We start from the raw sequence: 25,703 nt of genomic DNA, 5'->3' as shown, positions 1-25,703 counted from the left end.
CCAATAGCACCCCATTGGATTCATGAGAAAGTTAAATGCAAGTTCTTTTTACATTGGTAAATAACAAGCTTAAGTGATCAAAAAAAAAGTGGTGAGTGTAAGCCCAATTTTACTTTCCCTTTCCCTACTCAAAAAACATTGCATTTTAAGCACCAAGTTAATTGTTATCTATACAATGTGGCAAACAACAATTAAAATAAGTTGGTAAGTCAGATAAGGGGCTGAAATTGCCCCTCAAAGGCCAGTTAGTGCCTACAGGATGCGCCAACGGGCAGTGAAGGGATTTTACCCAGGCACGGCAGCCAGAGGGCTCCCTCCCCCACCCCCCCCGTATGGCAGAATGTGGTTTGCGCTGCGCCCCACAGTTAGCACGCAGACCTTGTCCCGCGGGACGCGAGGTCGGCATGGGACAATGCCACCACCAGCATCTCAGTGCGAAAAGCGGTAGTGTGGCGGCTGTGGCTCTTTGACCGCCCTTAAAGGGGGAGGTGGAAGCGTGGCGGCCACCATCTTTTTTCAGTCCATTGAATTTTCAGTTGGCCCAACAATGGCGGCCGCTGGCCTAGCCGACACCCTCCCTGGTGGCCCAGTGGGCACAACTAAAGAGGCTGCAGAGTTTGCAGCAGCCCTCCCCTAACATGTGACGCTTCATGTCCCCGTTGCATTATCAGCGCTGCGCTGAGCGTTGCACCCCAGACAAACGCTCCTTTACCACCAACATTTTTTTTTTGCCTCCAAGAGGCCAATGCTTCCTGCGCTGACGTAAAAAAAAAAATCACAGCAAAGTGACCGCTCCAAACACAGCGTGGGGCAATTTCAGCCCCTAAATGTCTAAGAGCAATTGCAGGTCTCTAATAAATGCTATAGTTTCCAATGCACTATACTAAAAACTTTTAAAGCTAACTTCTGTAAATTCATCCATTGGCCTAATGATCTGTCGACAGGGAGACTGATAAGTCAAGGTATTCATTTGCCTTCCCGTCTACTAAACAATCTCAGCTCTATTCTTCTCAAAGGTTACTGAAGTAAAACCAAACTATGCTTAGTCACCCTAGAAACAAACATTTGCACATTTGGCTTAAGCAAGCACGATTTTCAATGGCTTATCCTGAGATTACTTCAAAATAGCTTTATAATCATATTTAAAATGAAATCATTCACCCATGTGGAGTGCAAATTCATCATAGCCTGTTCGATAAACTATTTCTAAACATGCAAATTCAATTTCAGGAAAAGTGCAAGGCAAGGTTAGTATAAATGCGTAGCCAAACTACCCACTCAATTAAGATCGCTGTCAAATCATTTGACATCAAATGTTATGCAAATACAGAGAATAATTTCCCTCAATCATAAATGGTTGAAAGTTTAAACATCAAGTAAAGAGCCAAAAAGAACTCATTGGCCAATGTTACAAATTTAGGCATCCAGAAAATTTGCTACAATTTTGTTTCATTTGCCTACAATCGGGTCATACAGAATTCCCTCTCTAATTACAAAACACCACCACCGTTGCAGCCAAAAGATAGCTAAACACTCAGGTGATTAAACTAGTGTACCACAAATTAGGAATACATTGTTAAGGTTTTGCCATTAGCTCCATCGGCCCATACTTATTTAGAATTGTAAGAGTCTCAATTAAACATTTCAAAAGCCAATTTAAGATGATCAGTAATTGAATGGGTGAGTGCTGGGGGGGGGGGGGGGGGGGGAGAAAGGAAGAGAAAGGTGATTAAGGAAAGAGAAACCAATTTGAAAAGTACTCATCAAACCAAAACTAGACCATTGCAGACCTACGTTAGTCTTGTTTTGAAGCACTGAAACCAGATGCTGAAGGAAGAGTACCAAGGCTAGATCTTTCTGAAAAGCTGATAACCAGATACCATCAATGCTTCAACATGCAACAGTGGCATTTTGGCACATGCATTATTGATTCCTATGTTCCGAGCAAAAATAAGACACTATATCTACATTAAAATGATAAAGCCATCGGCCCATCACCAAACTGAAAACAATCAATCCCACTTGTATATCAAAACGTCAGGTAATCTGGCTGGCTTGAAATCAATTCAGTTGCATTTACTAATAACCATGTCTTCAAACTATGCCAAATTGAAATATCCAAATTTGTGAATTAGTTCATTGTACAGGAATACAAATTCACAGTTGGGTCAAGATAGCCATTTCACTAGATTACAAGCCCCAATGTCTGCATTACTGCTTCTTAAAATTTGCTCTATTTAGAGTGCTGCATTCTTTTACTCTATTAGAACCAACAATATAGTAGCCATATATTGCAATTTGGTAAAGCTCTAAGATTATGACAAAAGTACTAAAGATCTGGATATAATGTTACCCAAGACATTTAAGTTTTCCTTTTGAACAAGGCAACCATTTAACATGGTAACACAAAGTGATAAAGATGGACGAGTTGAAATTAAATTGGTCAGTGGACAATAAAGTTAAGAGCAGTCGTAGCTGTGACTAATCATGAATAAATCATTACTACTCAACTCCAAGGGGACATGGCATACCTTTTTTTTTAAAAAACACTAAACTATGCATTTAAGCCATTTATTTTTCTCTCCCCACCTTCCATTTACAAGCCCAAATATGTTCAAAATTTAAATTGTTTTGCCCCATTAAAGATATTCTGCTAACTACCATGAGGCTTCACATGTGCAGTCACAAAATGTCTGTTAGAATGCAATGAATAATTTAAAGAATGGCTTCGAGATCAAATGCCTGACAACTACAATTATCTAAAGTTATAGGTGAGGGTCAAGCAGCTTCCGGCATGGTATTTAAACTTCAACGCTACCATAACAGCATACTTATCAGTGGCAAACCTATAATACAAATAGGCTATTAAACAATGTGATTTCCTTTCCAAGGTTCCAGCCAATCAATACATCTCTGTCCAGTATTTATGGTCAGAATTCTGTGTTGCACACAGCATTTTATTGTAAAATTCTCATCTGCTTAATCCAAATGCACAACAATCCCAAATTCAGGACATGCCCAAGCATCACAAGTAAGATAAATAGTCAGTCACCAATTAGACAAGTTCAATTAAGGCAGAAAGAACAGAGAAAATAAAGCAGCAATCCTTCAGACTGCAAGCTTGGAAGCACACAAACATGTGGATTCCAATGCACAATTAAGTTGATGTTCAGCATAGTACCCCAGCACTTGACCCAGATTATTTTCCTCGTAACAATTAATGGTGTTTTAAGTTCACCTGTTCTATGTAACTTTACTATGCTCCTCTCATCTTTGTTTTGAACTTTCTGGACAAAACATCCACTTATGCAAAATGAAATACTTCACATACATTAAAAAGTCAAATTGTTCCAAATACAATCTAAACCAAATCTGCGCACACATTTGTAAAATGGCTAAAACTATGTTGGATGGTACTGATACAGCTCATCCACAAGCATCCATGTTAATCCCTCAAAAATTGCTGTGTAGGAAACCGAGGTAAAAGACTACTCATTCAATCAGCAATTTTATTGTCCAGAAAAGAAAACGTTCAGTTCTAAGTAATACTCTTCAATTGTTTTTGTTGAACATCCTTTCAACACTAATATATAATCTCCATTTAAGCTTTAGATGCTAATTCCAGTCACAATTAAATAAATATTACTGGAACCATTAAGGAAGGTAAAGTCACTATCGGCAACATGGTGACTTAGTAGTGCAGCACTCACCCAACGCCTCCATGGTGGCTGGTCTGAGTCCCAGTGAAGGCCAACACCCAACCTGCCCCCATTTTGCCAGTTCTCACTGTGGGAAGCTAACAAATCCCGACTTCAAGGTGGACACACCTCCTACCTAGCTGGTTCACAAAGCACCAGTGCCAAAGGGGTCGAACAAACGTGTTTGTTTTCTCCCAGCCAGAATTCAGTCAGAGGGAGGAAGGCTAAAACAAAACGAGTGCACAGATACATAGAAATATAAAGGTTACACATAAATGGTGAAACTTCAGCCCAATTTTAATAGCACACCATAGCTGGAAAAGAATTTGAAGATCAATCCACTCGTTAACAGAACAAGAAATTTATTTCCAAGCAAGAAAACAAACACATGTTTACCATGTATGTCTGAATAATGCCAACATAGGTAGTGGCCTTAAATCTGATTGGAAAAATGAATTTTGGGGTGGCTTGAGTAGGAGACAGTTTCAGACCTGATTTAATCCTGAGAAAGCTGGGTCGTGAGAAGGACTAACAGTCATGCTTCTTTTCCTCTTCCCCACTGGAGATTCTAAACACTGAACAAATGAAGATTGTGGCAGTGCATGAACATTATTGCTGACATAGAAAGGCCAGCGCAGACAGGCAACACGGACGCTTTTAAGGGGTAGCCAAATGCCATCCATCTTCCCAACATCAGCTCTATCAATTTTGTGTTCTAAATTAAGCATTAAAAGCAAAACCACCACAGTGCTTTCAAAATGAATGAAAAACCATTAAAAGCTTAGAAAAACAATGATTGAGAATTGGTGTAAAATGCCCCATTTAAATCTAAAGCTTAATGAGCAGGGGAACAAGATTTATATGGTTGCATCTGCAAAACTGTGTGGAGGTACAGCACAAGTGGCAGTTGAAGAAAAATACTGAGCACTGTGCTTGTATTAGTACAATATTAGCGGACATTTGGCAAGCTTAGTTAAATATGTCCCGTGGCCTTAAATTAAGTTATTAATGTGCAAAGCACCCAGGCAAGGTCAGAAGATAGATGATCAATATCATGCACCTATGCCAAGCCTGCAAGTACTGCAGACAATTCTGTAGGATCTGAAACTTGTGCTATCCTGCTATTCTGGTTTTAACTATTTTGCTGCATCTCCAAATTCAGAAAGCAAAACTACTAAAGGAGACATCAATAGATTACTGTTAATGCAACATTTCAAGAATATGGATCCATCAATATTCATAATGGCATTGCAAATACAGTAAATAGCTACTACACAGGAGAATCCATTTAATCTTGTGGAATTTACAATTTCCAAGGATTACAATGCTAAATATGTTCAAGACCACAATAGCATTGCAACCTTTATTAAAATGGAAATTTCTCCAAATGTATTATGTAATGAATGTCAAGATCTTCAGTAAGGAAGAGGTAGAAGGTATTTAGGCAAAATAGATCTTTCAAATATTCAGAATGGTTAATATTAGGTGATAGGCATGCTAAATTGAAGTTTTTTTGAAATAAGCATTTCACTGGATCACAGGCACAAATTTCTCCTTCAATTAGACACAGATCTGATGCCATTATTTACAAGTCACATCTACAGAATTGTGTTTGCTTGCTCTTTAAACACAATTATTTCCATACAATTCTCCAAGCTATTGATTAGCAGTAACATTATGTCTACACAATACTTGGATTACAGTGCTTTCTGCTTATTACATCATTTCCAATTTCTTTTTCCTGAAAGAAACAAGAGTAATTTTGCCACCCAATCCTCCCATGCTACTTTTTTTTTTAAAAAGCCTGTTGACGACGAAGGCACATTTTCCAAAATAAGTTTCCTGAAACCCATGTCAAACTTGGCTCATTACAGTATTCCCTCATTTTCAGAGTGGAACAAAATCTTCAGTGCAAAACATAATATGACCTTGCATTAAATTCAAAGTCAATATTGGTCATCTTTTACTAGATATTCATAAAATAAGGATGCAAACACCTCATTCTTCCTGAGCTTTGAAAATGCACATTTCTTCCTCTTCCTTCAAAAGACACCGATTTCAAGCTAAAGTACTGCTCCAGAGGCAGTCACCCTTCAGTAACACTATAAAGGGAACACAAGGCTATTCAGCCAGAGGGTACCACAACAAAGTCTGATCCAATCCTCACGTGATATCTACACATGCAGATAGCCCTGGAGGGATCAAGAATGGAAACCCTAGTTGACACACTCCTTTAAAGCCAAGGGTGCTGAGGTTAACTGTAGCTTCCCAAGTGCTGCCTAGCTCAGATTAGCTAAATTAGCATGGAGTTAAGTGGGAACTCAGCTACTGTGGGAATGGCTCAACTACAAGCAACTGAGATTGAGAGATACTGAAAATGTATTTTTGAAGATGCTATTCAAAGCAACATAGAAGGGAATAATTATGTTAACATGTGGCTGTCCAGATAACTAGATTTTAAGTCTAAGTTACCAGGGAGAAAAGCTCACAGAAACCAGAACTGGCCTACAAACACCCAAGGATACTTCAAACTGGAACAACAGCAATATAAGTAGTTACAAAGTAGGGAACTGCAGACAGGATTTGAATACAGAATCAGGTTATGTATTTTACCGTAAACATTTTTAAGTTCTGACAGTAATAAGGGATGCACTGTAATCTATCATGTTTACTTATGACTGCTACTTATTAATAAAAGCATTGTCTTTATTAAAGGAAGTCTGTCTGCTGGAGCATATGAACTTTTATTCTGGAGCTGCTGTTTAAGATATGTTGCAATTATACTCGTATTGTTTCAATTAGGGCAAATTTCAACACTATATGCAGTTATACTACAAAAACATAAACTGAACTAAAACAGTGCTTCACTGTCAGCTCTGGGTAAACAAGCAACTGGGTTGAACACTTAGCCAAGCCTAGCAACCAGTAAGTTACATAGTTCAACACCACAAATTCCATTTGATCTTTGATGTAATTTTGATACACAAAATATAAAATACTGACAAAAACTTGTAATACACAGACTAATGTAATAATGTTTCATTTAAACAATCCAAAATTACCTCATCTCACCTCCTCCCTCATCCAAGTTCAAATTTGCCAGAACAGGTGGCACCGCCACCTGGTCCCATACAGTGGCAGATTAGCCCATGCAATTTGCAGACAGAGTTAGCTTCACCTGAACTGCTCAGAGTGCATGTGATACACTTCCTAAAAGCAGGAAGAAAAAGTCAATGCATCTTTCTCACACACCTTTCTATCCGAGAAACTGTAGAAAGATGGAGAATAGATCTTTGATCAGGAAGATGAACAACATTTCAGAAATTAATGCCCAGCAGCTCAGCTGGCAATTCTTTTGGGTATGGTACTGAGACATACAAACCATGAAAGTTCCAGGTTCAATCTCTGCTCATAGTTAATTGATCTCAGAAGGGACAATAGAATTAGTCTCAGCACCCCTGGACTATGGAGGATAAAAAGTTAATTCTTCCTCACTATCCAATAATTCCTTCTGGAAAGGAAAATGCACACGTGGATGTTGGATGAAGATAAAATTGGGCCCACTATGATAAACCCAACAGGTAACTAGTCTGTTGATGCATTCTGTCCAGGTTCACATAAAAAAAAGCCATTTCAGGGGCTACCAACATCTACCCAAGACAAGTTACCACTTTGATAGCAAGGGTAATTGAAGGAGAAAAGAATGAAATATTCCCATAAATCTAAAACCCCCAACATGTTTTTTAATGCCACCTGTACACACCAGAAAAAGTCCCCATAAGGTGCACAGCAGCTTTCGTATAATAAAATAGCATTATTTCAGTCATACCGAACAGACTATAAGAACTTTATTGCTCATCAGAGGGGAAAGCAATTTCTTTGCAGACAATCTTCCTTTAAGATTAAAATTAATAGGCCCAAGTTGGCATTCATACAGGCAGACTCTGGTAAACACTTTTGGAGGGGATAGCAGCACCTAAAATGCTAAAAAAAAAACATGCTTTGCTGATGTATATCAATGTGACTAGTAAAAACCATTCAATTTTTTTTTTTTTTAAAAAGCTGTTTGGCGCTCCAAAAGTTATCTGTCACTATAAACAGATCCAATATACCTTCAAATGCAGCATGCTTAAATGTTGCCAATGCTGCCTGTCTGCTCAAGCTCAAAAATGACAAACTTCAATCAAGCACACAAACATACAAAGCTCAAATTTATTCCTTATGAAATGAAAGTGGAATTAACATCACTAATTACCCTGGTGCCATAATATTACAGATTTTTCAAAAATGACTAGAATTCACACACTTAACTCCTTGAATTTTTGTGCACAAATTGTTTGTGGTATACCTGCTATCTAAAATATATATGGGGCAACCACAATAACCACGTGAAATAAATGAACAGTTTTGCTTAACCTTTTCCCATTTTTAATTATCTACCTGGATTTCATAAGGCCCAAACCCAGAGGATAGATTGCAATACATTAAATGGATTGACAAGTGGTTGGTAAACAAAGTGTAATAGTGCATGGGCAAGCATCTGCTTAGCAGCTAGTTACCAGTGAACTGCCACGTGTCAGCAATGCGATTGAGATTTATTAATTTTTTTATAAATGAATGAGGAAGGAAATGATCAAAACCAATGCTCACAAATTCAAAAGGATCTTAACGAACTCAATGGGTGGAAAAATGGCAGATGAGATTTAATACAGGGAAATGCACGGTTATGTGAATTGGCAGATGGAAGGTTGATGCAGATCACATGCTAAATGGGAACATATTGAATTATCGGAGCAGGAAAGAGATCTTGGGATTTTAGTGGACAGGTCACAAACAAACAATCAGCATAATGTTCCCAGGCCGTTAAAAAAAACAAACAGAATGTTGGGGTGCAACATTAATTCATACAGGTTATCTTAAAATTGGCCCCTGCGAGACCACATCTAGAGTACTGTGTGCTGCTTTGGTCTCCATTTCAAAAAGGGTATGGGTTATTGAATGACGACACAGTTGATTCCAGAACTTGAGGGAATATGGATTATCCTTGGTCTCCTATGGAAGAGAAGACTGAGCAGGAATATGATAGAAGTGTTTCAAATTAGGAAATGTTTGGGTAAATTGGATCCAAGTAAGCTTTTCTGCCATGTACAAAACTTAAGCACAAGGGGTCATATTTACAAACTAAAGACCAAAGAAAATGTGCAAAGGAGGATTTTTTTTGGTATTAAAATGGTGCTTTAGTATGTGGAGCAGATTGTCAGCACAGGTGGTGGAACGTCAAACTTTAATTGGTTTCAAGGAGGAACTAGTCAGGTTCCCATTGACAAATGGAAATCAGAGTTATTAGAAATGCATCAAGGAAATGCTTTGGATAGGTGAGCTGGATAAACCAATAATCTTCTCCTGCTTGAAATTGTTACTGCGTTATTTACACTTAAAAAAAAACCCTGGAGATTTCTTAATGCAAAAATTCCACTTCAAAGATTTAGAACCAGGCAGCAACATAAAGCTAGTATCAATAACTAGTAAGCGGTAGCAACCCATCCAATTGTAGTTGTTTTACTTTCCAGACGACCCAATGCTATTACATGAACTGTTGTAAAATGGTACAATTGGGGGGGGGGGGGGGGGGGCGCTGAAAGATCTGTTCATTTATTTTACATGATCTATTGTATGTTGACATGTAAAATTAAAACCATTTATTACACTCTTAAGAACATCCAGGTAACTTAATGCTTTGTGCCTTCATTTAACTGCCCTGGACAAGAATATGATATACTATGATAACATTTAAAATATCTAATTTTTGATGTACACATCTTCAGATCTATTGCAATGTTCAGGATCATGTTTTAAAAAAGAATATCCAATATAGTAAAAATGAACAGGCTAACTTACTGTTTGCAAAACAGGTATTTAAGGTATAAATGAAAATAAGTTTCTTCTAAACAGTGAAGGCATTTATAGTAATAGGCTTAAAAGTTTAATAGTCAACTGTTCAAACTTGGCTACCTTCTGCATTAAATTAGATTTCTGCTAAACTGTCCGATATAATAAATAAATTAGTGTGAATACCAACCTTATTACAATGACGTCCAATACCCATTAGAAAGTTGTCCGGTTTGATATCTCTGTGAATAAAATTCTTTGTATGCACATATTCAATTCTGCTGATCATCTGAAAAACAGAAAACAAACATGAGAAAATCTTTATAAACAGAGGCACATTTACAGATGACTTTTCAAAGCTCAAATTATTTTGTACTCATATGGATATCACAAAAAGAGAGAACTAAAAGCTGCAAAGCTTGCTATGAAGCATCAAAAGGTTTTCTTTTTTTAAAAAAAAGTGCTTTAATGTCTTTTGTCAAAAATGTCAGAAAAAAGTCCAATACTAAGCTTTAAAAGATTCTATTTCTTCCCTGTGGTGTACTTTGCCTTCCCATTTAAAGCTCTGCCAATCCAAGTTACATGCATTTATTATGCAGCAAGCCATACATTAATGCTTAAATATCTAATGTTAAAACTACGTGTGTAAATGTTAATTATGGTTTGCATATATGTGTACAACACATAGCAAGAGCCAATTAGATTTCTTCACACTGGATTCACTGCTTATGCTATACAGTGCAGAACTTTCCAATTCAGCTTCTATTTCTACTTGTTCCCACAGTAACGCTTAGGCACGCAGGTTTATATTTTTCCAATGCAGTTTGTCAACTTCTGGCCAGAGGCATACAAACACACACCCCTACATCAGAACTTTGCTGATTTCCCCAAAACCATAGGACTATTTTGGAATTCAAAGAGCAAGCAGGGCAGATCTTGCAATATTTATTCCACCAGAATATTTTGTTAAGGCATCACTGAATTTCACAATCCTGAACTTAACTAAAGCATTTGCCAAAGCACATAAATTGTTTTCTTAATCAAACAGTGTCTAAGATACGGAATGAAAATATCAGGTTATAAAAAAAGCTATTGATTTGCTATTGAAAAGCTATTGTATACATCAAACAAGCCAAGAGAGATAGTTAGCAGATAGTAACCCAATGATCCCATTGTGAAGTTAATGTATTATACTGCACCACTGAATAAATGGGCACATAGCATATTTAGTAGCCTGCAGCTTTAGTATACCTTTCGCCCCAAAGTAATTATGCTTAAGAATTTATGTGAAATCATCTCACTCAACCCATGTCTAATGCCACACAGTTCCACTGAGATCAGTGCCACAAACTATGGCAAAGTTATGGGCCATAATTTGCAGTCACCTGCGGGCGTGTACGAAGTACGCACACGCTTGTAAGGGCCGCACAAGTTTCGGGTTTGGGCATGCGCTAAAACCCGGAACTTGCTGTCTGTCAAGAATTTTCTTACGAAAATCGTACGAATCCCTGGGAAAAGGGCATTCGCTGGTGCAGAGTTGAGCTATTTGCCCAACTTCTGCCCAGTGAACGTCAGTAAAATTCTTACGCGTGGTAAAAGCCACTGCAAGGCCTGCTTTTACCAGCGTAAGAGTTTTTTTTTAAATCTATAATTTATGCATTTAAAAACCTATGAAATGATTTTATTTTCAGCCTCTTTAAAAGATGTAATTTTGTGTTTTTAGTATTTAATTAAATGCAGTTTAAATTATTTTTAAACATGATAGTTTTTTGAAAAAATGTATTTGAAGTGCAGAGGTATTTTTGGGGATATTCCCATTCTGTACATAAGGAATCCACATAAGCATGAATGGGGATTCCCTTCAGTCATTTGTTAGGCCGGCCCACATGATCCCAGGGGCGCTTGTGAACCTCGTGCAGCCGAGTTACGTGGGCCTCTGCCCACACGTACCTGGAGACCCAGGACCTTGAATCACCGTACCTCCCAGACCACCAAGTATGTGGGCATTTTATATGCAGATCAGAGGCATTTCCCATGGGAAGCCTCCAATCCCAAATTCAGGAGCAAATACTGCTGGGGAAAAAAAGCACATCTGGCAGAGACCAATGGCCAACACAAATGTATAATTTCTAAGCAATACTAGGACAAATAAGACAGCCGTTGCATAAAAATAAAAGAACCCAACACTACTAGATTTGGTTTATGGCACAAATTGCTTTTATAATAAGTTTACAAATAAAAACTAAGGGAAATAGCTCATTCTATGGCATTTGGAAACTAAACCAAACCTTCAAGCAAATCAAGGCTTACTCACAAACATAGATGAGCACTAACTTTTGTGTGTTCAGACCCAAGGGGATAGAGTCTAGAACAGGGGGTCAGTCTCAGAACTGGCCATTTATGAGATGAGAAATGTCTTCACTCAGAGGGTTGGGAATCTTTGGAATTCTCTACGCCAGAGAGCTGTGAATGCTCAGTCGGATATATTCAAGACTGAGAGTGAAAGATTCTTGGGCACCAAGGGAAACGGCAGGAAAATGGAGTTGACGTAGAAGTTCAGTCATGATCTTATGACAGAGCAAGCTCGAGGGTCCATATGACCTATTCCTGCTCCTATTTTTTACGTTGTCAGGTTTTACATAGGGTTGTTCACTATCCCAACTCAGTTCCTCATTTCCAAGAGCGTGCTGCCTGCAACCAAGTGACACTTTCCTAACACGGCCCATGACGGAGCATCCAATTTCTCATCTAAAAGGCAATCATTAACCAAACTACTCCAGGCAGTGTAGAGACATGCTCTCAACCATGACCAGTAAAAAAATGAAGAGGCCAATTCTGTCCACCTACCTTTACAATTTCAATTACCAAACCAGACCTGAAATCACATCCCATCTACAATGGAATAGATGAGTACAAGATAGGATTCTTCAGCTGCTGGGGGTGCAGTTCAGTCTTAACATATAATCTGCACACAACAGTCTGAGGAACTTTACTTCTGGCTCACTCGGATAGTGCCACCACCACCTGGAACTCCAATTCTGAACTTCAAGATATAGCTGGTCACCACTTGTTACATAGCATTGCATTGTATTTACAGCACAGAAACAGGCCACTCAGCCCAACAGGTCCATGCTGGTGTTTATGCTCCACACAAGTCATGAACTAGGTTTGTCAGAATATTCACAAGGGTAATGTAAATCTGACATGCCCGTTGATATTGCAGTACATCAAGTTCTTTGTGCTCCAACAATTACAAGGGTCACATCTGAGGTTTCAGATTCTGCCAACTGCACCTTTACATAGTGCCAAAGCTTCCTTAATGCTTCTGCCAGGAGCTTTCCAAGGTCTTAAATTGGCCATTCATATCGGTATGGATGGCCAAACTATCCATTCCCATGCATATTCTAATATACTTTATTTAATACTAAGGTGCTCCCATACTTCATATGGGTTACTTTTTCCAAAACTAAACTATAGCAATCACAACAAACCATCTTAGATTCTCAGGTACTCCACTCAAAACTCCAGATTTATTGCATACAAATTACTTACCTGGTCAGCTAACATCAGAACAGTTTTCATCGTGAACCTGCGAGAACAGAAGTTAAACAGATCTTCAAGGCTAGGTCCAAGCAAGTCCATAACTAGGACATTGTAATCCTTTTCTTGTCCATACCACCTGCAAGTGAACAATTTACAATTCTTAGTGTATAGAGATAAATACAAGCTATGACATAATATTTATGCACATCAATTCTATAATTAAAATTGTATGAATTAAAAACAAGTCTGTTGAAATTATAGATGGTCAGAGAAAAACTTTACTCTAGAATATATATTCAATGAAGATAATTAAATATAATGCTACACCATCCTCAATTTAGGACTTGAATTAAAATAAATGAGAGGATATTCAAAACTAGTGGGGTATTAGGATTTGCATAATGCTTAAAATCTAAAACAGTCAATTATGTTAAAACAGTACTTTTAATGATATCAGCAATATTCTATTATGGAATTAAAGTGCCATATAGCAATTGTGAATGCATATTAAGTACTAATGTAACTTCTTGCAAGACAAAGCAGGTCTGCCTTTACCACTACTATGCTGAAAAGCATGTCTAGGTTATGGAGTCAACAGTCAGCAACTCTACAATTAGTGCCACATTATACAACAAGAAGTTAACTATGGCGACTAGCTTTAAAATTGAAGTGAAATATAAAGGGATCTATAGCAGACTATTTTCTCATTAAAGGTTAACGCATTTGAAAGTAGACACAACAAACAGCATCATGCAATTTCATGTAGCAACCTCAAAGAACAGTAACAATGACAGGAAAGGGAGACTGCAAGGTGCAGTATGCTTTCATCTACAGGATTTGGGCTGAATTTCAGTTCAGACGGAGAACAAAAGTCTCTAAGCAGAAGTAAGGGAACCATGTTGGACACCTAAATCCAGTTTCTAGTGTGCAGAGGAACACAGGACAAATATCATCTTTAATTTTAATGCAGAGATTAGACATTAGGCATTAGTAAAGGCAGAGTGGTTTTAATTTCCATATAGATTGGGATAAGCAAATAGGCTCATGTCAAAATGTAGCAAATTTCTTGTGTGTTCAGGGTAGTTTTCTGCAATAATATATCCTCGAAACAACAAATGGGCAGGGCATTTAGATTTAATAATGATCAATGAGCCAGATTTAGTTAACAGTCCAATGGTGCGTGGACATTTATCCAACAGCGACCATAATATAATTGAGTTCAATGATGTGTTTGAAAGGGAGAAACACAAAACAGCTACTAAGATTCTAGATTGAGGCAAGGTCAACTTCAAATGTGATGAAGCACAGGGTTGTTCAAAGTAAACTGGGCAAATCTGTTAATGGACAAAATTACAGGATCAGTAGGTGGTGTTCAAGAAATAATTTAACCTGATACAGGACCAGTTTAAACCCTAAGGGGCAAGAGCTCTACTTGCCAATAAAAACAGCCAGGAATGACTAGAGGTAAAGGACAACATCATACTAAAAAAAAAATACAAGAATGCAAAAAAAGCACAGATCTTGGCAAATGGGAGAGGAACAAAGAATAGCTATGTGAGACAAAGCAGGTAGTAAGAGCTACAAATTGAGAGTATGAAAAACTTGCAAGGGATATCAAAATCAACACAAAAAACTTTGGTAATTATCTTTGGAAAAAGAGATTGGCTAAGAGCATCGTGAGACCCTTAAAAACTGCTAATAGTGATACAAGTTGAACCTCCCTTATTGGGCACCCGAGAGACCTGACCTGTGCCGAATAAGGGATTTTGCCAAATGAGGCGAGGTCGGCGTGGCCCCCGGCGGGCAGAGTGTCAGCACGGCACTCCCGGAAGGGTGGAGGTCGGCTGCGTTCTGCGCATGCGCCCCCAACCGCTGGAATCATACCAGACGAGGGGCGGTGCCAGATAAGGGAGTCCCAGATAAAGGAGGTCCAACCTACATTATAAATGAAAATAAGGAAATGGCAGACATGTTAAATAGTTACTTTACTTCAGTATATACAGAAGAGGAAGAGTATAGCATGCTGGACCATCCCAAGCAAACTAATATTTAAATCAGTGATAGGGACTGACCAAAATTAACATAAGCAAATTAACAGTGATGAAGAAAATAATGGCACTAAAGAGTAACAAACCCCCAGGACCAGATGGTTTTCATCCCAGGATTTTAAAGGAAGTAGATGAGAACATTGCAGATGCCCTAACTACAACCTTCCAAAGTTCTCACGATTCACGAACCGTTCTTTTAGATTGGAAAATTGCACATTTCACTCCGTTATTTAAGAAAGATGAGGGGGTGAACCCAGGGAATTATTGACCGGTTAGCTTAACATCTGTTGGGAAGTTACGAGTCTATAATTAAGGCTGAAATTTTTCAGCTGAGAGAGCCCACATGGATTTGTAAATGGTAAGTCATACCTGATGAACCAGATTGAATTCTTTTGAAGATGACTAAAGTAGTGGACAGGGGTATGTATAGGGAAGTTATTTATATAGACTTGCAGAATGCATCTGATAAAGTCCCTCATAAGAGACAGTTAAGTAAGTTAAAGCTCATGAAATTGAAGGAAAATTATTGCCCTGATTTTAAACAACGCCCCAATTTCAAAATTCTTATCCTTATTTTTAAATCTCTCCATGGCCTCGTCCCTCCCTATTTCTGTAATCTCCTTCAGCCCCACAACCGAGATGTCTGCCCTCCCTGAGCATCCCGGATTGTAATCAATCATTGGTAGCCATGCTTTCTGTTCCCTAGGCCCCAAGCTCTGGAACTCCCTGCCTAAACCTCTCCGCATCTCTTTCCTCCTTCAAGACGCTCCTTAAAACATACCTCGTTGATCTTTGTACTTATGCGGTTCAGTGGCAATTTTTTTTTTTTTTAAATTGCACAATACTCCTGTGAAGCGCCTTGGTACGTTTCACTACATTAAAAGGTGCTATATAAATAAAAGTTATTGATTCAAAGATTGGATGAGCAGCAGGAGACAGTCGGGTTATGGGCGAGTACGCTGATTGGCAGGATGTGACTAGTTACGTCCCACAGGAATCTGTGTTGAGGCCTCAACTATTGACTATATTTATTACTTGACTGAGGGGATACAGAGCCACATATCCAAGTTTGTCAATGATACAAAGATGGGCAGTATTGTCAGCATAAAATTACAAAGATATTAATAGATTAAGTGAATGGACAAAACTGTGGCAAATGGATTCCAATATAGGCAAGTGTGAGGTCATCCATTTGGGACTTTAAAAAGGAGAACAGGGTACTTTCTAAATGGTGAAGATAGAAGCTGTGGCAGTCCAAAGAGACTTAGGTGTCCATGTGCATAGATCATTTAAATGTCATGGACAAAAAAATGATTAAAACGGCAAATCGAATATTGCCCTTTATAGCTAGATGAGTAGAATAAAAGTGGATACAAGTCATGCTGCAGCTATATAAATCACTGGTTAGACCACACTTGGAGTACTGTGTTCAGGACGTATATCGGCCTTGGAAGGAGTGCAGTAGATTCACTAGAATGATACTGGGATTCCAAGGGTTAAAATACGAGGAACGATTACACAAACTAGGGTTGTATTCCCTGGAATTTAGAAGATTAGGGGGTGATTTGATCGAAATTTAAGATATTAAGGGGAACAGATATGGTAGATGAGATACACTATTTCTGCTGGTTGGAAAATCTAGGACTAGGGGACATACACTTAAAAATTAGAGCCAGGCCTTTCAGGAGTGAAGTTAGGAAACAGTTCTACATGCAAAGGGTGGTAGAAGTTTGTAACTCTTCTGCAAACAGTTGATGCTGGGTCAATTGTTACTTTTAAATCAGAGATCGATAGTTTTCTTTAAACCAAAGGTATTAAGGGATATGGGGCAAAGGTAGGTATATGAAGTTAGGTCACCAATCAGCCATGATCTCATTGAATGGTGGAACAAGCACGAGGGGCTAAATGGCCTACTCCTGTTCCCAATTTGGAAAGTCTCATTTAAAAGGCTGATGAGAGAGACAGATATACATCATATTGGTGTACAACGAGTTACAGCATATTGCTACAGAAGCATGTTTTCTTTGTATCGAATCCATCCCATATCTGATCCAAGTCTTTCACTGTAGGTGCAAGAACGCGTCCTTCCCCTAGTACTACCATCGCCAATATTAATAGAAGCAAGCCAAATTTTGAAACTTAAAATAGGGAAAATCCTAGTTTAAGGTCAAGATAGCACAAAATAATTTGAGCAGTCGTAATTAACGGATTATTAAACTGCACAAAACACATTGCAGTATGAGCTTGCTGATTCTGGCTGCAGAAGAAACCAATTCAAAACAGGACAACCAAGGGATCACTCAAAACAAATTACACCAAGTTTAAAGCTCCAGATTTCTAATAAGATTGCTTATACAAATTCTTAATAGAAGAAATTTCAAAGCAGGGAAGTGCATTGGCCATAAAGTATTTCAGGGCAGTGACCCATTACGGACAAGTTATAGCTCAAGTAAAATGTGTTTCCAAAATCTTAATGATACATTCACCATTATAATGTAGCTTTGTTCCAAAGCACTTTTACCAACACCAACCTTGTGCAATGTCAATCTGGATTCAAGGTCTGAATCAACACAAAAGCAGAGCAAGAATCCTTCAAGGACTCTCACCCCACATCAATCTGGTGACAGGTCAGGCCCAGAGATTGGATTCAGGTTACACCTACAGTAATTACAATCTTAATACAAAACAAAAAACACTGCACTGGCTCTACAGCTGCAGTGAGACATCCAGTTATATTTAAAAGTACATAATGCTATCAAATAACATCCCTCTCATCCTTAAAATCACACTTGATAGCTTTCAATCATGATCCCCACCCCAGACTTGTGTAATAAAAACAAGTGAAAAGCCCTTCAAACAGTGACGTACATCCAGTTTGATAACCTGTATGAGCGCAAAGGATTGCTACAGTACTTCACCAGATGACACTGACCCACCGACATAGCAATACCCGTTTATAAATGTTTATAAGCCATCTGACATAGCACCAATACATAGCTGCTTTTGGCAACTCATCTGGGTGGAGCTCAAATTGTGAACAGACTAGTTGTCCAACACATTCTATCTAATCAACAACTCAAAACAAATAACAGCAAATCAAAAACCTAGGTAAGTAATACACCTCTGGTTTCATGCATTTTCACAGATAAGGATCTACATTTATAACAAAGACAAACCAATGCACGAGAAATTGAATGCTGCAACACTATATTCCAAGTAGGTATACTCCACTGGCATGACATCAAACAACCATCTTGGTCTACTCCAAATCAGTCAGTCCCATTATTTTGGGGTGCAAGCACCAATATTTATTACTCCAACATTTAATTTTTCTAATTCCAATTTTGACACAGTCATCCTTATCCAGCAGCAGTTTTTTGCAGCTTGTAGCATTCTGTCCTCAAACTCAAGTGCTTCTGATATACACAGGAAGTTTGATATACAGTTCACCTGCTCACTCAGTCTTTACAATATTCTCAGTCAGAACAGCGGTATGAACTCACATATGGTATGAAGTCACACCATCCTGAATTGGAAATATGTCACCATTCCTTCAAAATCCTGGAACTTCCTCTAACAGCACTGTGGGAGGACCTTCACCACATGGACTGCAGCCATTCAAGAAGGTGCCACCACCTTCAAAGGCAATTCGGATGGGCAATAAATGCTGACCTTGCCAATGACATCTACATCCCATGAATAAGAAAATGGGCTCCAAACAGTTCAGTTACTAGAATTTTCAGAGTAATCAAGCTTTGCAATCATAATTTACAGCATTGCTACAATATGCATTAAACCATGCACACTGATAACTGGAGACTTGCACTGTCGAAGGTGCCACCTTTCAATGAGATGTTAAACCGAGGACCTGTCTGCCCTCTAAGGTGGCACTACTCGAAGAGATGGGAAGTTCTCCCTGGTATCCCTCAACCAGTAACACATTTTTTTTTTAAACTCCTCATCTGGTCTTTATCACATTACTGTTTGTGGTTTGTGGGACCCTGCTATGTGCAAATTGTTTGCTGCATATATAACAGTAACTAGACTTCAAAAGTACTTCATTGGCTGTAAAGCATTTTGAGATGTTGTGAAAAGCATTTTACAGCACAATTCCTCAAATTAATAAGTTTTAAATTAATTTAGCACATCACACCCAGGGTATTTTAAGTTCAGCTCCTACTCAAACCAAGTAATACCAACTCCCTTTATCATGCAAAGTAACAAATGTCTATGCAATCATTGCTATAATATGCTTGCACTACAGGTGCATAAAAATGCAGCAACTCCCTTAACCTTCCCACATTTTTCAAAGCAATCCTGACTGGGAGGCATATCCTTACATTCCCTCTGCCCAAGAAAAAAAAGGTTTACAGCATCATTAGAATTAGGACAGCATTAGAGCTCAACATACTGCACTATACAATGGCAGGACATATTTGAACCCACAATTCTATACATTAAGTTCCTATATCAGGAAGTGCAAGGCAAGCCCTTACATGATCGGTATTGAAGATATAAAAATGATACAATTTCGATTGTAAATTTTAATGTATGGGCCATGTTGGAGACTTCTTTTGCGGCCATTAATAGAGAAAGTTGATTGGCAACCTATTCCTGGGCCTCTTACTACTTTGTTCTTTTCAGAACACTTAATCCACATTACATAGGCTGTAAGCAACATTAGGCCATAAACTTAAAGGCAAAATAACCAAAACAGTCAAAAAGCAATTGAACAATCCACAACCAGGCCCATAACACATTGAATGGCACTAACATGTGTGTCAAACTATTTCCCCATAGGCAAAAAACACTGCATTAAAAATGCTCTAGTAGTATCTTAAAATTAGTAACAGCTCCATAAGGGTCATGAAACAACAGTGGCAATCTAGTTTGAACCTGAAAATATCTATCGAAGTTTAGATTTAAAAAATGATTATACCGTAGAGTTTAGACCAACCTAAATAAAACAAAACTATCAGACTAAATTATAAAACTTGCCGAGCTCTTAACATGATGCCCAATATCCATTGCACTTCACACATGAACAGACACAAGGGAGCAATGGTAACTACAGGCTTGGTTGAAGAGATGAGTTTTAAAGAGGCTTTCAAAAAGTGAGGAAAGAAAGGAAGTAGAAAAAAAAATCAGAAGACATGTTTTGGGGAAAGTTGTAGAGGTGCAAGGCAGACACAGCCGAGAGCTCAGTCAACAATCTTTTTTGAGGAAATGGGGAGGGAAGGTTGGAGTCAGGACTGAAAGAGGTCACAGAGGTAGAGTGTAGCATGGCCAGAGATTATGATAAAACATTCTAGTTGGAGCAACTGGATGGCTTTAAAGAACAGAAACACTGGCTACATTTTCCCCTTTCCTCACTCATGGCAGAGGTAAATGTACAAATGGTTCCACATCTCCATTTCATATCAGCTAACACAAGAGTTATGGAACTTGTTTTGGATATTACAAATGGACAAAACAACGTTTTGGTCTAACTAACCTACTATAAACCTATTTGCAGTTTACCACTGCAAATTATCTTAAAGTTATCAACTCATTAGCTGAGTGTATCGTTAAGTTCCAACAAGTCAAAGCAAATTCTCCAACAAATTAGGAGCTTCAATAGAAGACTAATGTCATCATCATCATAGACAGTCCCTTGAAATCGATGAAGACTTGCTTCCATTCTAAAAGTGAGTTCTTAAGTGACAGTACAGTCCAATACAGGAATTAGGAAAGTCTCTGTCACAGGTGGGACAGACAGTCGTTGAAGGAAAGGGTGAGTGGGGAGTTTGGTTTGCCACACGCTTCTTCCGCTGTCTGCACCTGTTTTCCCGATGAGACTCCAGGTGCTCAGCACCCTTCCAGATGCTCCTCCTCCACTTTAGGGCAGTCTTTGACCAGCGCCAAATCACTGAATAACTACTCCGACCAAGCAGCACATACTTCTGCACAAGACATTCAGATGGCAAAAAGAATCTCTAGCAATGTTTCCAACATTTAGACTTCCTAAACTCCAGTGTTACAGGTAAATATGAAGGAATGCCATTAAGCTCTCCCAACAAAAATCAATTCCACAGGATCTTTTATATCACAACTGGACATCAACCATGGAGTCTGATGTGGCCCTGTCCAAGACTGATAACAAGCAAGGAATACAATCTACATCCAAGTCACTTCCCCCATCCGCTACAGGACAGCAATTTGCACCATAAATGTGTAATCCAAATACGGTATACAGTAGGCCTCCAGGAAAGCAAATTACTTTTTGGAAGACAGCAGGCAGATTCCCAAATATATTTTTAACACAAAATCGTGAATTACTTCACTCTTCAGATTTAACAAATGTTGTTAAGGCAACACCACCAGTAGAGACAGAAAGACAAGATAGCCTCTCAAAATTGTTTTAACTGATTTTGCTCTTCAAGGCAGAATATGGAGAATACTGTCCAGGCTATATTACAGCCACCCAAAATATTGCCAGTTCAAATAGAACTTCATTCGTTGAACACATATGGGCAAAGCATTTGTATAGTAACTATAATTGTTCAATATTCTTGGAACCTTACAATAAAAGAATATACCATCCATTTGTACCAGACATGGTTAGCTTAAGTTATTGCATAGGAAAAAGAAAAACATAGGAACAGGGGTAAACCATTCAGCCTCTCAATCCTGTTCCCATCGCAGCTCCATTTAGCTCTCTTTGCTCCATGTCCCTGGATATCCATACCTATCAATCTCAGTCTTGAAAATTTCAATCGACCCAGGTCCACAGCTTTGGAGTTTGGTGGGGGTGGTGGAGGAAAAGTGTGTTAACAAATGTGTCCTGCTTTCACTCTAATTATCTAATTTTATGATTATGTTCCTTGCTCTGAATTCTCCCACCAGAGGAAGACAGTTGATGCAACCCGTCCTCAAAACTTATCCCTTTAAGCTCCAGTGAATCAACCATACACCCCTCCAATCAATATATGTATTATAATCCTGAGGTTTGGTGCCCAAAACTGAACGCAATACTCCAGATGGGGTCTGACCATGATGCTGCACAAGTGAACCATCACTTCCTCACTTTTTATTCCAATGCCCACAATAAAAGCCAAAATTCCTTTTTTATTTTTGATCCCATTTTCAACTGTGCTTTAGCTTTTAGTTGTTTGTGTACATGGACACCCAAATCCTTTTCCTCCTCCACAGCTTTTAATTTCTCCATTAAGAAAATATTCCAATGTTTAAGTCCATATAGATAATGTACACCATGCCATCGACCTAAAAAATTCAACTAGACATGACTTACCCATCAACAAATCTATGTACACTCTGATCTGCTCATATTTGTCCAAGTATTCAGTCACTGTCTCTGATAAAAGATTCCAGTAACTCTCCAACAACAGATGTTAAACAGACAGGCCTGTAGTTATCTGGTTTTCCTCCCTCCCTGAAATAATGAGTTGTTTTCCAATGCATAGGCATAATTCCTGAATTTGGAGCTTTGGGACTTCTCTCCCGATTTCTTTGATTATTGGGTAGAAATTCTCTTAAATCCCATTATTTTATCAATTAAAAAAAGTTAAGATCTAACAAGTTCCTCCATGACTTTTTTTTTAAAAAAGGTTCCTTTGTAACTTTGATCTCTCTTCAAGTGTGAAAAAAGAAATACAAAATTAAGTCTGGCCCACATTCCTCTTTACCACTCTTACTATATGAAAACTTTTGTTGTTAGCTTTGACATCCATTAAAAAATTGTTTTCATACATCCTTTCTACTCATTATTTCTTTGTTTTCTATAGCTCTCCAAGTCTGCTGGATTTCCATTTTTCCCTGCAATGTTATAAGTATTTTCTTTTAACTTGATACTGTCTCTTACCTCATTTGTTCACCAAAACGTGCACAGCAGCTTCATTGTTCTTAAATAATAGTGAATCACAGGTGAGACCAAGTTGCTCGCTTAGTCCCTAAACTTAAGTCAAAAACTTGCAGAGTGCAAAAATGATTTGTTTCAAGTTAAATCAGCAAAAGAGCCTCCTTTCTTTTTGAAACTTAGCTTACACTGCTTAAAAACAACCATCCTGGCAGTCGGAAATACACGGAATGACCGGGGCTGCCTTAAGGAAATATATAAATCCTGTAGGATGAAACTTGCTCCTAATCACGTCGATCCGCCATTTTATGACATGTCCGTGCAAAACACAACAAAAGAGCAGCCATTCCACGCAGCCATCCGTAGTGTATGTTTGAGCACAATTAAAACCTTCAGAATGTAGCTATGAAATGTAATGTCTATGAATTGCTTTTTCAAAAGCGAGGGGTGCTGACTGCGACAAGTGTGGGGAAAAATTGCAGCACAGAAAGAGATCGTCGGTAGGCCGCAAAGTGACTGCTGAGAAAAGTGTGATCGCTGGGACGAACCTCAACCTTTATTTAAAACTAGGATATGCATACACGAATACATAAATAGTTTCAATGAAAACCAAAACAATTAAAAAAGGAATTATACGAGAGGGGTCTTTCCGTCACACGCTTCTCACAGGCCTTTTGATTCAGCTAAAGGAGGAGCAGGGGAGGGAGGGACGGAGCAGGTCACCTACCGCACAAACGTGAAAAAGGGCAATTGTTACATAAAATACACACACAAAACAAAAAGTTTATCAATAACATACCGGATGTGAGGGATACCGACTCCTCCCTGTAAGATCTTGTACAGTTTGCTCTCATAGAGAAGCTGAGGATGCCTCGCTTTCTGTGATTCCAATTTCACTGCCACCTCCTAAAAACGGCCAAAAACAGAAGGAAAAGAGGGAAAAAAAAACCTCGTCAGTCGGCGAAGGACAACGACAGGCGTTATTATCGACAACACGGGTGGACTCGACAGCTTCTCTTCCCCCCGCCGTCCACACTCACCTCCCCGTTGGTGATGTTAATCGCCAGGTAGATATCCCCAAACGAGCCGCTGCCGATTTTCCTAACCAGTTTGTATTTTCCACCGACGATAAATTCCGCTTTCGAACCACTGGCGCTGGCCATCCTCGTCGTTATTTCTCAGCACAAGGACAGGCGGGACGCGAACATATAGAAGCCACCGAGTTGCGTCAGATTTCCTCTCTGAATTATCCCGATCCGTTTCCTGCTTTGCCCCGAGCGCTGACTCTCCCTAATGCTCCATCTTATCACCGTCAAGTTCTTTCTTCTTTGCAAAGGCTTGTGGGGGGTATGGGGGGAAAACCTACGTCATCGTTTTTTTTACAATCATCATCTCGTTCTCGCGCTTATCGCCATGGTGATTTGACCCGCCCCGCTCCGCTCCTCCTCCTCCTCTCCGCCCCCCCCCGCCCCGGTCATGACGCGCCGCAGTGACTTTGAGGGCGGGTCACGTTGCATTGTGGGATTTGTAGTCCCGCGCGCAATAAAGGGACGCCTACAACTCCCAGGAGGCCATAGGGTTTTTATTGCTTGTTTGTTGCTTGGTTGGTGCTCGCTGACCTGCATTGGCTCCCCGATTGAGCAACGCCTCGCTTTCAAAATTCTCATCCTGGTTTTCAAATCCTTCCATGGCCTCGCCCTTCCCTATCTCTGAAATCTCCTCCAGCCCCACAACCCCCACCACCTCCCCCCAGATATCTGCGCTGCTCTAATTATGCCCTCCTGAGCATCCCTGATTATAATCGCTCATACCGTTTGTGGCCGTGCCTTCTGTTACATGGGCCCTAAGCTCTGGAACTCCCCGGCTAAACCTCTCCGCCTCTCTACCTCTCTTTTCTCCTTCAAGATGACCTGTCCTAATTTCTCCTTATTTGGCTCAGCGGCAATTTTTTACCTCATAATACTCTGAAACGCCTTGGGATGTTTCACTATGTTAAAGGCGCTATGTAAATATATTTAGAATGTTAAGGGGTGATTTGATCGAAAGTTTCAAGATATTGGGCCAGAAATCGTGGTCTCTACGGACGGGTACAATATATGCACACACCTATAGAGGCCCCATAAGTGCCGGTCCTCGATGTGCTTGCGCCAAAATGAATTGATTTTATGAAAGGGAAATCATATTTGACAAATTTGCTGGAGTTCTTTGAGGATGTAACAGAGCAGGGTGGATAAGGGGGAACCAGTGGATGTGTATTTGGATGTCCAGAAGGCATTCGATAAGGTGCACAAGATAAAAGCTCACGGGGTTGGGGGTAATAAAAAAAAGCATGGATAGAGGATTGGCTAACTAGCAGAAAACAGAGAGTCGGGATAAATAGGTCACTTTCCGGTTGGCAAACAGTGACTAATGGGGTGCCATCGGGGTCGGTGCTAGTTCCTCAACTATTTACAATCTATATTAATGACTTGGATGAAGGGACCAAATGTAATGTAGCCAAGTTTGCTGATGATACAAAGCTGGGTGGGAGGACACAAAAAATCTGCAAAGGGATATAGACAGGCTAAGTGAGTGGGCAAAAATTTGGCAGATGGAGTATAATGTGGGAAAATGTGAGGTTATCCACTTTGGCAGAAATAATAGAAAAGCAAATTATAATTTAAATGGCGA

General features: G+C 39.2%; 1 protein-coding gene across 3 annotated transcripts in view; it reads right to left on the bottom strand.

The window, feature by feature from the left end:
* Positions 1-24,400, bottom strand: part of csnk1a1 (casein kinase 1, alpha 1) — a 57,393-nt gene extending 32,993 nt beyond the window's left edge. Inside the window, exons 1-5 of one of the 3 annotated variants that reach the window (XM_070878456.1) lie at positions 24,074-24,400; positions 23,833-23,939; positions 13,140-13,266; positions 9,778-9,876; positions 4,190-4,273 (exon numbers count right to left, since the gene is read on the bottom strand). In XM_070878456.1, coding sequence (XP_070734557.1) covers positions 4,190-4,273; positions 9,778-9,876; positions 13,140-13,266; positions 23,833-23,939; positions 24,074-24,196 — 540 coding nt within the window. In that variant the 5' untranslated portion in view covers positions 24,197-24,400. The remainder of the gene's footprint in view (positions 1-4,189; positions 4,274-9,777; positions 9,877-13,139; positions 13,267-23,832; positions 23,940-24,073) is intronic. The other 2 variants (XM_070878455.1, XM_070878457.1) reach the window with 2 other exon arrangements.
* Positions 24,401-25,703: the final 1,303 nt, after the last annotated feature.

The sequence above is a fragment of the Pristiophorus japonicus genome, chromosome 4, assembly GCF_044704955.1.
Source record: "Pristiophorus japonicus isolate sPriJap1 chromosome 4, sPriJap1.hap1, whole genome shotgun sequence".
In the NCBI taxonomy this organism is placed as follows: Eukaryota; Metazoa; Chordata; class Chondrichthyes; family Pristiophoridae; genus Pristiophorus; species Pristiophorus japonicus.
The sequence above is the reverse complement of the archived record's forward strand: the minus strand, read 5'-3'. Positions and strand labels throughout refer to the sequence as shown.